The sequence below is a fragment of the Schistocerca piceifrons genome, chromosome 4 (assembly GCF_021461385.2).
Source record: "Schistocerca piceifrons isolate TAMUIC-IGC-003096 chromosome 4, iqSchPice1.1, whole genome shotgun sequence".
Classification (NCBI taxonomy): domain Eukaryota; kingdom Metazoa; phylum Arthropoda; class Insecta; order Orthoptera; family Acrididae; genus Schistocerca; species Schistocerca piceifrons.
In genome coordinates this window covers 38,977,406-38,994,656 of record NC_060141.1, presented here as the reverse complement: position 1 = coordinate 38,994,656, position 17,251 = coordinate 38,977,406, and the positions used below count along the sequence as shown (strand labels likewise).

At 36.2% G+C, this 17,251-nt stretch overlaps 1 protein-coding gene across 1 annotated transcript in view; it reads right to left on the bottom strand.

Moving 5' to 3' along the window:
* LOC124795577 (titin) overlaps positions 1 to 17,251 on the bottom strand; it is a 529,084-nt gene that overhangs the window by 391,783 nt on the left and 120,050 nt on the right. Inside the window, exons 29-38 of the mRNA XM_047259648.1 lie at positions 16,964 to 17,107; positions 13,792 to 14,049; positions 13,285 to 13,428; positions 12,434 to 12,691; positions 10,124 to 10,267; positions 7,306 to 7,444; positions 6,912 to 7,168; positions 4,664 to 4,803; positions 4,217 to 4,475; positions 2,433 to 2,687 (exon numbers count right to left, since the gene is read on the bottom strand). Of these exons, the coding sequence (XP_047115604.1) occupies positions 2,433 to 2,687; positions 4,217 to 4,475; positions 4,664 to 4,803; positions 6,912 to 7,168; positions 7,306 to 7,444; positions 10,124 to 10,267; positions 12,434 to 12,691; positions 13,285 to 13,428; positions 13,792 to 14,049; positions 16,964 to 17,107 (1,998 nt within the window). The remainder of the gene's footprint in view (positions 1 to 2,432; positions 2,688 to 4,216; positions 4,476 to 4,663; positions 4,804 to 6,911; positions 7,169 to 7,305; positions 7,445 to 10,123; positions 10,268 to 12,433; positions 12,692 to 13,284; positions 13,429 to 13,791; positions 14,050 to 16,963; positions 17,108 to 17,251) is intronic.

The window sequence follows — 17,251 nt, the reverse complement described above, 5'->3', positions numbered from 1 at the left end:
AATAAGCAAGAGACAGATTACTTACAAAATATCATGCGTGAGTTAGTAAGAGTGGACAGCTAAGTATATTACACGTAGTAGACAGGTGGAGGCAGGGGCAAGGAGTGGGGGGAGGTGGGGGGGGGACAGGTCAGAAAATGAAATATACAGAAAATAAACAGAGTGAAGAAAGGAATAGTTACCAAAAAGAAATGCCAAGAGCTACGAATTGACATAACTTAAGGACAAGTGGGTGGTGAGAACCAATGACATTTTCTAACATCAGTTCCCATCTACATAATTCTGAGAAACTGGCATCAAGGGGGAGAATCCAGATGACACATATGATGAAAGAGGCACCAAAGTCACAACTGTCATGTTGTAGAGCACACTCTACAATAGGATGCCCTCTGTCTATGCACATTCATCTTAGCTGATAACTCTATGGTAGTCATACCAATGTAGCAGAGCAAACAGTGTCTACATACAGTGGGTGTGTCATTTCACATGTGGCTCATCCTTTGACAGTATGTTCTGCCAGTTACAAGGCTGCTATAGGTGAACACAGGAGTGTGTATCAAGCAAATCTTACAGCGAGGACAGTCACAGGGGTTGGGGGAGGGGGGGCAGGGAAGCGGGGTGCGATGAAAAGCTATTCTAAGTGTGATGAGCACAATATCAGACAGAATGGACCTCATTTTAGGGCACAACTTCAGGAAGTCATAGCCTTGAAGTAGCCAATAAATAGATTCAAGACTAGGATAATGCTGAATGACAAAAGACGTACTCCTAGGTTGTTTATTGGAGGCATCAGCAATACCAGGATTCGATGTGATGGCCCAGGAAATTTACTTTTTGAACTAGGCAGGTGGGGTAATTATTACATTTGCCTTGAATGCCAAGGCTGTATAGGAGGGAATATGACATGAAAAGAATGACAACTGTCAAGAATGTATTTAGAGAGTCCAAAAATTTTAACAGGTCAGCTTCACCATGATTCCATATGGCAAGGATGTCATCAATGTACCTTAACCACACCAGGGGCTGAAGGCTTATGGATCCTAGGAAAGCCCACTCCAAGTGGCCCCTGAAAAGGTTGGCATAGGAAGTAGCCATCCTGTTTCCTATGGCTGTTCCCCTGATCTGTGTGTATGTCTGCTACTAGAAGGCAAAGTACTTGTTCATAAGTGTAAAGTTGATTAAGATGAGGTGGAAGGACGTCCTAGGTTTGTAATCAGGTGGGTGCTGGTTGAGGTAGTGTTCAGCAGCAGATAGACCATGTACATAGGGACTGCTGGTATAGAGGGAGGTGGCATCAATAGTGACAAGCAAGAGGTATGGTGGGGGTGGGACGTCTGAAATCTGTGCCCATCCCACTCCCAGATGCCAGTTTCTTAGAACTCCAGATGTGGGAACTCGTGTTGCTGCATGTCACTGTCACCTGGCCTTAATTTACACTAATATCTTTTGTCACAACATTCCCTTTCAGTAACTATTACTTTCTTTGCTCCCTTTTGGTCTTCTACATATTTCATTTTCTGGCCTGTCTTTTTCTCCTCACCCACCACCTCCACATGTCTACTATGTGTAATTCATGAAGCATTCACCTCTTATTTAACTCTTGCACAACGTTTTGTCAGTAATCTCTTGTCTTGCTTATTGTCCTATCTTCCATCTCTAAGCTCAGGGTTTTCAAATCTCATCCAGAACAGTCCCCAACAATGTCTTTCCTTCTCATCTCACCCAGTAAGTCTTTCCTGACCTAGAGTTCTGGACAACTTTTCCGTAACACTCCCACTTCCAAAACCTCATCAGACCTATTCCTTCATTGCTCCTCTTCCTTCCCCTCCAACACTTCTGCCAGAAGAAGGAGCCACTGGCTCTGAAGTTTGCACATTTCCGTAATTTTTATATGTGTTTTCCCCTGCCACTGTTTGGTGAGCAGGATACTATACTGAGCAGCATCAAAATTCTCTCATGATAGAAGTTCAGCCAGTAAGGATTAAATCGCAACAGTCTTCAGTTGTCATTTTAGATTTTTTTAATGATTGTATGGCTGTTAAATACCTAGAAAACTGAAGAAAAGGGAGACTCTCATAAGACACAAACGATATGTGACAATCAACAAACAAGTTAGTTAAATTTTACTCACGAGCCTCTCCTTTCTTGTACTCTGCCAAATAAATTAATTCACCATTAAGAAGTCTAACACTGTTCGAGACTTGTAAAACCTAAGTACAACTGTACATAAATTTGAATCTTAAATAGATTTGAATCTTACACCTTTTGAATCCATTTTGACTATGTTAACTGTAACAGCCCCAGAATGGAAATATCACACACTTAACTTTGATTCTCGTAAAGCCATAAACATTTTGTATTTGCTCTTCATGATAAGACCTCCATAAAGTCACTATGCCAAAGTTTTTCTTTGCCTTAAGAATATAACTTACTTGTTTCAAGGGGTTTCTCATTACGGAACCACTCCACTTTGAGTGTGGGATCACCCACAGGTATCAGTCTGCATTCAAAGTGAGCCGTCTGCCCTTCCGCTATAGAGTCAATATTCTGTAATGGCTGTGTAAACACAGGCCTTTGTCTAGTTGGCTCTGGAACCTCTGGCCTCTGGTATGGGACATGCTGCTCCAAGGCTCGAATTTTATCTAATCCTTCTGGTCGCTGGGACTCGAGCACAATGTTGCTTTTAGCTGTAACAAAAGTCATGTGTAATTTGTATCGCTACTATATGACAATAAATTAATGACGTTTTACTGGATTGTTAATACATGAAAGGATGACAAAGTAGAGATAAAAAGACTCACCTTTCAATATTTTGGAGATGTATGCTCCAAATATTAATTTGATGGAAATATTGGAAAACATTTTTCATAGATGTTAGGACAGTAAAAGCAATAAACAATACTTATCAATAAATACTATGCAAATTACCAGTTAAGAGATTCAGAAGTATACTAAACAATGCAAAGTCAGGGTTGGAACATTATAGAATTAAAGTAAATCATTTTTTACAGTATTTTCTTATCTTTTTGGGTAATAGGTGCAATCTGACATGTTTTGTCATGAGTTAGCAAAAGTCAGAGGCAACTAATTTAAGACCATCACAGTAAAGAATAAGGAGTAGGAAAGTAAAACAGTTTCACTGATTTATGGTGATGTATAATTTCTTACTTTCTGTAATAAATAAAGACATTATTATAACGTGAATAAGTAACAAATTCACTAATATGAAAAAGATAGATTGCTACTCACCAACCAGATGAGATGTTGAGTTGCAACAGGCACAACAAAAAGACTGCTAAACATGTGAGCTTTTGACCAAAAGGCTTTCTTCCAAAGTAGACAACACACACACACACATTCACACAAACACAAATCACACACACACATAACCACTGTCTCTGGCTGGTCTTGTGTGTGTGAGTTGTGCTTGCATGAATTTAGAAGGAGGTTTGTTGGCTGAAAGCTCACACGTTTAGCAGTCTTTTTGTTGTGCCTGTCTGTGACTCAACAACTCTATATGGTGAGTAGCAATCTCTTCTTTTCATAATATTTCATTATTCCATCCTGAATTTTCCATTGTTTGATTTCAGCAAGATCATTAATTCATTTTACACCTCAAACAAGAATACGAAGTCACTGAAACATTTTTTTAATTGTTGTTTTTGATTAAATATTAGTAAAGCCTATTTGATAAGACTACTCTTGAAATTCTAGGTGTAATTTAACTCGTGCAGTACCATTCCACTTCTCCACTGTAATCCAGAATCTGTCCCTACACATAGGCGTCATCATGTTTTGCTCGGATGTGGCACAAACTGATGAATCGCTTTTTTTAAGACATTCAAATGAACTGCTTGCAAGATACTACTTCATTTATTTATATATGTTGTTACTTCACAAATCAATAAACATAATGAAATTCTTTTCCCATGACACAAAGTTTGCACTAGATGCATTTTTCAAGTGCTAACTAAACTGCATACATTGTACTTAGAAGAACAAAGGATAATCATAAATTACAAAATAAGCATTGAAAATGTAATACATAGGTAATAAACAATAAATTACAAAATCAAATCAAGATATTCTGTTTCATAATATCTGCAATTGGTGTAGACTGTCTTTAAACGAAGTGTGAGTATTCAATGACACAGAAGTTTAGTATTAACTATTTCATTTTTCAGTATTATTATTAGTATTCTAGACTTTAACTTACCTGTCACACGTAAAGTAATTGTAGAAGTGCACTGTCCAAGGGCATTGATGGCCTTGGCAGTATATTCTCCAGCATCTTCAGGAACAGCATGGGTTATGTCAAGTGCCAAATAACCAAAATCAAAAGTGATATGGAAGCGTGATGCTGAAGGAAGAGGTTTACCATTGTGATAAAACTCTATACGCAGATTTGGATCATGCAGAGGTTCCACTTGGGCTTCAAAGTGTGCTGTCTGCCCTTCAAATATTTCTGTTGTGCCCTGGAGGGAAAGTATGAAGATAAATAAAGACACTGTCACAAAATGAAATAACTCATATAAAACATTTAAAAACACAATTATTTAAAACAGTAAAAACATCCTACTTCTGTTGTTCCTCAGTATTTAATATTCATTAACCATCAATTGCCATGTCATACAATTAATGTGAAGATAACAGTAAAGCTCACCCTAAGTTCTGTTACAAAACGTGGCGGGGTGACTTCAGGTTCCTCCACTTCAAGTCTAGCAGGCCGACCTTGTGCTTCAAGTTCTTGGATTTTCTGTAAGCCTTCAGGATGCTGAGATTCTAAATAGATACTACGGCGAGCTAAAATAAAATGTTATACACATTTGTATCATTTGATGTCCTTTATCATATCAGATTCTTGGAAGACATGTAAATTGCAATGAGCAATTAGTGTAGAAAACACATACCATAAAATCAAGTACAGCAAATAATGTGACAGCTAAAATTGGATAATTTACACAAAAAAGTGAATTCCTAGTGAAACTAACTGATTTATTCTGAGAAAATAAAGTAACCAATCCCCCCCAACCAAAAAAAAAAAAGGAAAAGGAAACAGTACTACATGATTTTCTTGGCTAGAATCACAAATTTAGGCATCTCATCATCATTAAATCAAATAAATTATGCCTCATGTGGCCATATGTGATTAACACATTTACAAGCTCTTTCTGTTTTCTTTTAATTTATGCTTCCTTTTTCAGTTCCTTTTTGGTCTGATTACATCATTGCATGGAAGTAAGGTTGTGGGCAAAATATCAAAATGAATATGTATTCTAGAGGTTGTTTGCACCCTGAAAACCACGGACTTCAAGTTTGCTGGGGGACTGTTTCTTTAGAAAATGATGTAATATCACGTGAATATCCAACTGTTTAAAAGTACAATACTAAACATGAACATGAAACTAACTAACTTACATCATGTTTTTAAAATTGGACTTTTAAACACACATGTATGCATACAATATTACAGCATTTTCTAGTGGAACAATCCCACTGCAGATTTGGAGTCAATAGTTTTTGGAGTGCAAAAAACCTCTAGAATTTCATATTCATTTAGATCTTTTGCTCACAACTTTGCTTCCATGCAACAATTCATAGTACACAGAGTGCAAATGCACATAAACATGCATTTATTCTCAATAATCAGTTACATTTCTAACAGCGGCTAACATGCTGTTAATTTTAATATTCTTTCTGTTCAGTACTCTGAGAGCTTCAATGAAAAACACCAGTTTAACGCACTCACAAAATAGTTTGAAAATGTAACTCAGAGCAATTTTTATAAGCCAATTTTTTAAAATTCCACAGAATACTGAAGTCATTTTTGTGCACATTCAAAAATTCCATGGAAACTTCGATATAGTGGCATATACTTCACTCTCATGTTTCTTGGGAAGGGCAGTACCATATTTACTAAAATCTAAGCCGCACTTTTTTCCTGGTTTTTGTAATCCAAAAACCTGCCTGCGGCTTAGAATCGAGTGCAAAGTAAGCGGAAGTTCTGATAAATGTTGGTAGGTGCCGCCACAACTAACTTCTGCCATCAAATATACGTAGTGCCACACAGGCGTGCTTTGCAGGCATAAAGATAAATACTAGCGCCAAAACCTCTGCGTCAGTAAATAAATTAAAAAAAAGGTACAAGAATGTAAACATTATGCCATGTATTCTTTCGTGTTTGCTGCTATCTCATTTAAATGCTGTCTGCCTAATAAACTACAAAACTAGTGTGAAACAGCAACAAACGCGGAAGAACATACGTACCATGTCATGTTTATATTCGTATTATTCTTATGCTGAATAGTGATAGCCAGACATTAAGCACGGCAACTGACTAGATTTTTAAATCTAAGATGACTCTAATTTCTGTGCAGAATACAATGTACTAAAGAGGCGTCTGCGAATATCTTATAACGGAGAAAAATTTTCACTAAACTCTCGTTCAGAACATCTATCTGAGGGCATTGAGGCAAATATAAGTTATACACTGCAAAGAAAACTGTAAAACATGTTTAACAAAGTTGATCAGAATTTTCGTCACCAAGCTGTTCATATCAATGATGTGCAAAGGATACGACTTTTTGTAAGTTAATAACACACTTTTCAAGAGAGTGTACACTGAGTTACAGTGAAGTGAAATAGAAACTGTAAACAGTACCAAAAGGTAATGAATAGTGAACAGCACAGTATTGGGAGATTAACAATTGTATATGAGAGAAAGGAATTAAGTAGAAGATAGAAGGTGAACTGCAACTGGCAAACATTAAGAGAAAGAAAGACAGACAACACGTGGTTTCAACAAATAATTCCATTTTGATGTACCTTCCAAATTACATCATTTTATTCCAAAAACTACAAACTACAACTCCAGCTCAGGTTAGCCTACTGTAAAGATGTTAAAAGCTTACCTCCAACTGTTATCTGGCAAGTATTCACAGCTTCTCCCACCAAATTTGTTGCTTTACACATATAAGTTCCAGAGTCCTCTGCATATGTGTACAGAATATCAAGAGCAACATAACCAAAGTCATGTGTAGTACGGAACCTGTGACCTGTTTTTATGGCAATTCCATTCACAAACCATTCAATCTTGAGATTAGGATCATTTATAGGTTCCACACGACATTCCAAATGAGCATGTTCACCTTCCTTCAGATTTTCTAAGCTGAAAATGGGAGGAAAAATTGTTATGTAAATACTGTGTACCAGGCATTAATAGAATATTTCACATTTTCATTAATTTCTAAGTATTTCTAATACTTCAAATTATGCACAGTTGTTACTGGTGTTAATTTTGTGTACCTGACAAGTGGAGTAATGAACACAGGCTTTTGCATTTCAGGTTCAACTTCTGGTTTTTGAGGCCTCTCAAATGTTTCCAGGTCTTTTATTTTCTTCAAGCGGTTTTCATCAAGAGTATCCAAGTAGAGGCCAGATTTAGCTGCAAAAAAAATTTTTTTCACTAAGTTAATAGCATAATTTTCTTCAATTACTTCAGTTGTGTCTATCACTTTATATCAGGAAATATATACTTAATGCAAACAGGAATACATGTTAACTTACATTATTCACACTTTAAATACTCACTGAAAAATATGGGAAATTTTGGTCTTGAAAAGATGCATATAAAGGGTCAAACAATGGAAAATCCAGGCTGGAACAATGACAATATTATGAAAAGGACAGATGTTGAGTTGCTGACAGGCACAACAAAAAGACTACTAAACACGCAAGCTTTCAGCCACAAGGCATTCCCCTGAAATATACAACATACACACACACATTCATACAACTGCAGCTCACATATGCATGATGACTGTCTCTGAATCTGGGTCTGAGTCTGGCCTCGGCAACCAGACAAAGTGGTCATGTATGTGTGTGTGTGTGTGTGTGTGTGTGTGTGTGTGTGTGTGTGTGTGTGTGTGTGTGCGCGTGTGTGTGAGCTGTGATTGTGTGAATGTCTATTTCTGAAGAAGGCCTTCGTGTCGAAAGATTATGTGTTTAGTATTCTTTTTGTTGTGCCTGTCTGTGATGCAGCATCTCTGCTACTATATGATGAGTAGCAACCTATCCTTTTCATAATATTGTCACTGCACATGAAAAGACTCACTTTCAATGAATAATGAAGAAAATTGGTGGAACAGATAACAACAAAGACAATCGACACCGTAAAGATCATATTAAAAAGGCACAAGAATTGATTTGAAATTCCTATCTGCAGAATAAATACTCTGGAAAATAAGAACTACACTGTTACACCACAAACTTCAGGTGCATACATTACCACTTCACCAATGGAATTCCAAAGAGATTTGACTCTACTTATACAATGTTTAAGTTGGGTTCTGCATTTTTACCTCCCTCGAATCGCTCAAGTACCTCAATAATCCTGTTTCTGTTCTCTTTAATCCCTCTAGTACTTTTTCCAACTCTCAATCTAAGCTCTCCTTTATCCTTGCTTTCCAGCAAGCATTTCCTACCTGGTTGCACCCCGATTAATTTTTCTGATTTATTTTCATCATGTCTTTGGCTTTTATTAACCTTTGCCACTGAGGCAGTCAATGTATTTGAAATGAAGTGTTTAATTCCACACAGTTGGCTAGTTTCAACTGTTTGGTGCATTTCAAGTGCATGTTTTCATCTTCTGGCATGTATGGCATTATCCCATAATAAAGAACCAAACATGAAATAATACAGTACTGGTATTCCAAGAAAATTTACATCGCGAAAAACATACTGAAAAGCTTAATATCAGGTCGAGGCCTACTTCGCTGAGAATCTGGACATACAAATGTGTACTTCAAGCATGCACTTTAACTGTGCACTTTTTAGTATTGCTCACTAAATTCCAATGGTCTTGGAGTATGTCTGATGTTTTGTTTCTTTTATGACATAATGTAAGATCTTCTAATGTTTTACATGTACGAACATATGGGCTTCCTACATCATTGTAGCTGCACAAGTGGGATGATGCCTGTTATCTGGCAACTGCTGAAACAAACCTATTTGTAATAGGTCATGGGAAAATATTTTTCGAATGGTGATTTGAAAAGCATTACTTTCAAACTAAATTTCCTTTTATGCAAGTTGACCTATGTGTGAGAATGTACAGTGAATTTCTTAAATCACTGAGAATGTGACTCTCATTTAAAAATCAACTTTTTGATGATGAGCCATTTATATGAATTTCAAGCCCAAAAGATCAGACATTTATATGTCGTTGTTACAAATTTTCCTGGAACATTTGTGTGATATATCTTAAAGTGCAACAAGCACAAAAAAGATCATCATTATATGTGAAAGCTCAACTTCTCTTGCAACTTATTAACCTTAGAGACCAATATTATATGTGAAAGCTTTTCTTTTCTTGTAGAAGCACTATGTATATTAATTTAAACCATTAAATTTTCCTGTTTGTGTGTTTGCGCTACTCGACAGTGATGTTGCTATTGGCTGACTACATTACATGTCCTATGATCTGAATAACTGCTGTCATCAGCTGGCGAGATCACATGACACGAGCTTTGACTGGCATACGAAAGCAGATTGCAATCTTGATTTCAATGCTTCAGAAAGTAACATGCGGTGTTTGGCAGAATTTGAATTTATACTTTTTCAATAAGAAAAAATGCAGTGTAAAGGTTGCTGCACATCAAAGATCTTTCCAAAACGTGTTTTTTCCCTGATTTTCATTTTCTAAATTGCTGTTAAATTCTACACCAGTGTGTACAACCATAACCATTCAAAGGATTGATAAGTTTTACAGTTCTGAAGTAAAATATACTATCATTTAACTCGGAAAGAGTGTGTTTGCACTTGTGAGAAACTGTATTTTTAACCGGGAAATCCAGGAGAAGTCCAGGAGTTTTTTTTCCTTGTCTGCACATACACCCTGTTGTTACATGCCAGAAAATAAACATAAGCAGATCTAAAATCTGAAATTTAAAAATCTTTTCCATTTATTTAAATTTAAATAGGAGGTCACTGTAAAGATTTTTTTCCAGTGGATATGATATTTACTTCTGCCAACATAAAGAAAGCATTCACGTACATGAAAAGTTTGTGTTGCTTATAATAGACATTTTTGTTACTCGAGGGACAACATAAATCTACAAATTACCTTCAACAGTAACAGAGCATGTAGTAACAGCCTCTCCAACTGCATTACGTGCCTTACACATATATGTGCCTGAATCTTCAGCATATGCATACAGGATATCAAGTGCCACATATCCAAAATCATAAGTTGTCTTGAAACGATGACCTGTAAGGAAATAAAAAAATGTGAAGAATTTTTTTATTAATTATGCTAACAACTGAATGCTACACATTCTATTTGTCTTACAAATAGCTTCTGTTTATCTCTAACCACTTCCAAATTGATGGATTAACAACTTCACTACAAGACTAACTCTGATATTATTCAAGAATGCATGTGTTTTGGCCATTTGTGACACTTTTTAAAAAAGATATGCAACAGCAGTCTCTAGACAAATTTACTGATGAAAGGCGTTAGAACAATACTGAAAGAAGTGTCCTCTCATCAGTTTTTTAGCCTCACATGATATTTAGTCAGTTTTGTCTTGTATTGTTGTTGTTGTTGTTGTTGTTGTTGTCTTCAGCATGAAGAATAGTTTGACGTAGGTCTTCACACTAGTTTATCCTGTGCAAGTTTCATCATCTCAGCAAAACTTCCGCAACCCACATCCATTTCAACTCACTGTTTTCAAGTGTTCCTCCCACTTCCTTGTATAACCAAATTAACTATAAGTGGATGCCTCAAGAAGTGTTCTAAAATTCTATACATTCTTCTTGATAAGTTATACCATTAAGCTATTTTCTCCTTCATCTGATTTAGTTTCTTTTCATTAATTACTAAATCCACTCATCTAATCTTCAGGATTCTTCTGTGGTTCCATTTTTCAAAAGCTTCCAGTCTCTTCTTGCTTACATGGTTTATCATCCATGTTTCACTTTCATATAAAGCTACACTCCAAACATAATCTATCAGAAAAGACTTTTCAAGATTCAATGTAATATACTCTGCTTTTTCAGAAAAAAACTGTGCTTGACATGGTCATTCTGCATTTTACATCATGTTTATTTCTGCCGTCATCAGTTACTTTGGTGCCCAAATAACAAAACATGTCTACTAATTTCTGCATCTTCTCCTATTCTGATTCGCCAAGCATCAACTGACTTAATTTGACAACATTCCATTATCCTTGTTTTTCTTTTATTGACCTTCAGCTTACAACCCCTCTTCAGGACACTATCCATTTCATTCAGTTGGTCTTCAGAGTCTTTTCTGCAACTCTGGCAGAATTACAATGTCATTGGTAAACCATAAAGATTTTATTTCTCCTCCTTGAACTTTAATGCCTTCTCCAATTTTATCCTTAGGTTACTAAATTCAGACAGATTAATTTGAGGGACAGGTCACAACCCTGTCTCAATAATTTTGTATTAATGCCTCCCTCTCATGTCCTTTGACTCTTACAACTGCAGTTTGGGATTCTGTACAAGTTGTAGGTAATTTTTCCCACTCCCCCCCCGATAGCTTAAGGGCTGCAGAGAGTACAAATGCCATGAATGTAGCTTCGTCTTTCTTGAAACTGTCTTCTGTGATAAGTTTTAGTGTCAGTATTGCCTACATTTCTCTGGGATCTAAACTGATCTATCCTGGGTTGGCTTCTACCAAATGTTCCATTCTTCTGTAAATAATCCATTTTAGCATTTTGCAGCCAGGATTTATTGAACTTATGGCTTGGTAATACTCACATCTATCAATATCTCCCTTCTTTGGTGCTATGATTATTACATTGCTCCTGAAGTCTGAGGAGATTTTTTGTGCCTCAAAATAGTTTTTCCAGTGTCAGTTCATCCAAGTATCTTAATTATTCTGAGGGAAACTTGCCTACTCTCACTGCTCTGTTCCAACTTATGCCTTTTAGTGTTCTTCTCAGTCAGTTTCTTGAATTAGCTAGTACATGAGTGAAGTATTGGAGGGCAGCGTGGAGGGTAAAAATCGTTGAGGGAGACCAAGAGATGAATACACTAAGCAGATTCAGAAGGATGTAGGTTGCAGTAGGTACTGGGAGATGAAGAAGTTTGCACAGGATAGAGTAGCATGGAGAGCTGCATCAAACCAGTCTCAGGACTGAAGACCACAACAACAACAACATGAGTGGAGAATCAATAGATTACTAGTATTGTGTGATTTAATATTTTGTGTGTTCACTCAGCACTACATATTGCACTACCACAATTCGCACTCAAGGAAACAGGCTAAAAATTCCTTCCAATACAAAAAATTAGTACAGAAAAATAAGAAGAGAACTCGTACTTCCAGCTCTAAATAAAACTAGCTTTACACACATATAAATAATGAATTAACAGCATAAAAAGTTGGCTTGTATTGACGTCTTACCTTGAGGAATGGGTCTGCCATTGCAGAACCACTCAACACGCATTGTAGGGTCATTAACTGGTGTAAGTGTGGCCTCCAAGTGAGCACTCTGTCCTTCAGGCAATCGATCAATATTTCGTAATGGCCGTCCAAATTGTGGTTTTTCAGCTATCACCTGTTCTTCAACAGCTGCACGTTTGTAGCGGGAATCATCCTCCAGATACTGAATCTTTTGCAATGCGCCTTCATGTTGGGTGTCCAAAATGATTGATGAACGGGCTGTTAAAAAAATTCCCCATAAATATCTTACAGTGTAATGTATTGATGAGTGTTTAATTTTCTCTTCTAGTTCTCAGAACAGAAAACTTCTTAATCTTTTAATGAGTAATGATGATTATTATTCATTATTTTCTGATAACAGATATTTATATTTTCTGCCTGAGAAAATATTTAGAACTGTCATTTAAAATTATAAGGATTATTTCTCATATTCAGTTTTGTAGTAACTTTGTTATGCATTGAGTTCACTGTTTTACTTTACAGCATCTCACTCAAAGTTTAACTCCAAAATATGAGAGAGTAAGTTTTCTTTACTCATGTGCATTCCAAAGTCTCAAGATCAGATGCTTTTGAAACAGGTACATGTAAAATTCCAGTAAGAAGAGGAAACAAACATTTAAAAATTTTATATTATGAAATAAGGAGTTATTTGAAAAGTACACAACCAAAAAACTGTCATTCATATTTTCAAAAAATAAAGTGCAGAAACGGTTTATTTATCACAGTTCTACTATGAATAGCCTAATTAAAGACACTATATTAAATATTTAAAAGATTTGGAAACTGCCCATACTTTAAGACAGTAAACTTACATTTGACATTAACTTTTATGGATGATGAAGCTTGCCCCAATTTATTTGTTGCTTTGCAAGTGTATTCTCCGGAATCTTCTGGATAAACAGTAAGTATATCAAGTGCAGCAAATCCAAAGTCATAAGTAGTCCGGAAACGGTGACCTGTTCAGTACAAAAAAAGAAAATGACAGCAACAATCAACAATATTATGGTACAATAATTCAGCAAATACATAACACACAGAATCAGAAAATGGCAGAAACCTCTTCCTGCATATAACAGGAATCCATTAGATAGCAGCAGACAATCAAAACATTTGAGAGAAACTATTAATAATGTCACATACTAAAACAATTTTTTAGAAGTTTAATTATATAATAAATTAATGGCTATTAAGTTAAAACAAAAATTTATGTTGCAAAGACAAGACTCAGAAAGAAAGCAGCAAAAATGGTTTCCAAACAAACAAAAAGCAAATAGAAAATCAGTTATAAGAATCTACTCCATATGTGTGAAACAATTTACCTAGTTGTAGTGGTTTTCCATTGTGGAACCATTCAACACGCATGTTGGGATCTGGATACGGTTCAATGCGGCATTCGTAATGAGCACTGTGACCTTCAATTAGCTCTGTGGGTCCATTAAGTTGAGCTGTAAACTTTGGTGGCTGAGTTACAATAATCTCCTCCTCTTCACGCCGTTGATACCTTGACGTATCTTCAAGCTGCTGAAGTTTCTGCAGTGCAGCCTCATGTTGGCTCTCCAGAAGCAACGATGCTTTGGCTGCAACAACATTGCACTGATCATTCTATTTCTTACAAGAAGCATTTGGAATGATTACATAGAAATAATCTAATTAAACATTTACTCACCAAACAGTGACAGAACACGCACATAAAAGACTGTTGTGTTGGCAAGCTTTTGGAGCCAGTGGCTCCTTCTTCAGGCAATAGGGTTGAAGGGGAAGAAGTAGGGTGAAGGTAAAGGACTGGAGAAGTTTAGGAAAATGGGTAGATTTCGGGGAAGTCACCCAGAACTGCGGATCAGGGGAGACTTACCGTACAGGATGAGAAGGAAAGACCGATTGTTGGGGACCTCATCGGATGATATTTGAAAACCCAGTAGCTTAAAGGTGGAAGACAGGGTAATATGCAAGACAGAGATTACTACTAAAACATTGTGCATGAGTTAATGTTTTAGTAGTAATCTCTGTCTTACATATTGCCGTGTCTTCCACCTTTAAGCTCTCAGGTTTACAAGTCTCATCCAATGCAGTCCCAAACAACCAGTTTTTCCTTCTCATCTCATATGGTAAGTCTCCCCCCCTACTGGCAGTTCTGAGTGCCTTTCCCAAAATCTACCCATTTTCTTAGACCTCTCCAGTCCTTTTCCTTCACCCTTCTTCCTCCCCTTCAACCCTTCTGCTTGAAGAAGGAGTCACTGGTTTCAAATGCTTGCCAATCACAACAGTCTTTTATGTGTGTGTTCTGCCACCACTTGGTGAGTAGATTTTTTATCTATCCAATTAAATAATTTTATCATTAATTGATTGTTTTCATTGTTATAATTAAACATTTGTTAGTATACTAAATTCTTACATTTTGTCTTAATGAGTGCTTTTCATATCTTTGTTTCCTTGGTTGTAACTTTTCAGCCTAAACAGCGGAAGTCTCTCCTTGTTTCAGATTCAACAACATAATATTCATTATTTCATAGTCCTTATTTTCCCCTTTCCCTGAGCAGCATCTTTCTTAATCAAGGGTCATAGACGCACCTCTAAAATACTAAAAAGTACAATTCAAAGAGTCCCTTAGTAAGACAAATATAAATGCAAATACCACGGTTGTATTTTGAAGCAGAGATCCTCACCAGAGAACCTATCTAGCACACATGTGCTGTGGGCAATATGAAAGCCATCAAAAACTTTGTCACAACTCTTTGCAGGCCGACATAGGACTCTATTTAGCTGCTGTTTATCTATACAGACAGAGTTCACATTTATGCAATTTACAATACTTATACAATAAAAATAATTACCTATTTTTTGCAAGAATATAAATGTATTTTTATGACAAACACTCCTTGCAAAAAATAGGTAATTATTTTTATTGTATAAGTATTGTAAATTGCATAAATGTGAACTCTATCTGTATAGATAAACAGCAGCTAAATAGAGTCCTATGTCAGCCTGCAAAGAGCTGATTAGTTATTGCAACAATTTAATACTACAGATCTCCTTGCACATTAAAAGGTAAAATAAAGAAAGAAAATAAAACATAAGAATAAAAGCGAAAAGTTGTTTTCTTTTTGCTTTAGGGAAGTGCTATAATTCTTTTCTATCTATTTCAAAACACAAAATTATCCTAGATATCAGAAAAAAGCACGGTGTCTAACTATTAATAATCACAACACAGGAGTGTTGGCATAATGAACATTACTTTTATTTATTTGTCATATGAACTATACAAGCCTGATGGGAATAGTGGATCACACTTTTCTTTCTTCTATTATCTGATTCACTGCAGAGGATGCAACTGATGTGTATTTTTCTATCATATATTTGGTACTCATTTTTGTGTCCAAATGTCCTTCCTGCTGGCAAAATGTCACCTTAATTCAAGGGGAGGAATATCATAAACAACACCAGTCTGTGAATTGGGTGGACTATAACCTGTATTTTTTTGTGTTTCAACTGTCTCTGTGTACTGCATTTAAGAAGCAGAGTTGCATTGTGCCCCCATACATAAATGTGGAAAACCACTTAAAAAGTCACACTCAAGGTGATCTACATACCAGACTATCTGTTATTAAAGTAGCATGCAAGCTCAATGTGCATTGGGCTCATCTACATGTCATACAATTCTACAGTCCATTGTTACACTATGAATACTGGATCCTACTGTTCAGCCTAATTCACTTTGTTTCTTCAGTCTGATACATCACTTTTAAAAATAAGAAAAGAAAGACTTTGAAAGCAAAACTTTGCCTTTAATTAAAATACTGTTCTACTTCACAAACAAGAATAAAATTTGACTCTTCAAGCATTCCCATCGGATATGTCATAAATAGTTTTTTCGGATTTGCCGCCAGATGATGCTGCGCAAATTCCACAATATTTCCTCAGAGCAACTGTCTAACAAATCAAGATTTTTCTGATGACAGATCCGCCATAACATTGGTCTAATGTGGTTTTTTAGTGAGTAACGTCGGGCCGCAGTGTAAGTAAATGTAGCATACAATGCACACGTAGGGGATTGCTCTGCAATTTTCAGCAGAGGGCATTTTAGTATGGCGTCATCTATCTGCAAATCATTGTGCGTGCATGAATTCCATGCCTGTGCATTCTTTGCAAGCGTATTCTATATACAGAGGCACCGATGTATGGGTACAGTCAGTAATATCTAGCCACCAGCAAAGTTCAACCACCTGAAGATGTCGGACAATTGCTCTGACGAAATATTGTGGAATTTGCACAATGTCATCCAGTGGCAAATCCATGAAGACTATTTACAAGAATTAAATTTGTTTAAAATAGTATCTTTCCCATTGTGATATTGTGATAGTAAATTCAGTTTACTCAGCTAAAGTTTCCTGAAAAAAATCTCACAATAACACGAAAGATATAAAACAGAGAATCCATTTTTTAATGAACATATTTCAATATTGCCCACATCCTCTATTCTATAAAGCTACTTACAATGAACAACAAGTGTTGCTGAAGTGACTGCTTGTCCAAGTTCATTGATAGCACGGCAAGTGTAGGTGCCTGAGTCCTCGGGGTAAACATACTTCATGTTCAGTGCAACATATCCAAAATCATGCATAGTTGTCACACGATTTGCTGAAATGACAAAGGAAACATCTTAAATAGTTGGATGTGCAGTGACTTAGAAACTCCCAAACAAATTTATTATATGTTTTAATAGTTTATCTTTAATTTACTGGGCAATTTTCTGTTTCTGCAAAAATCTTTTCATCTCATTGC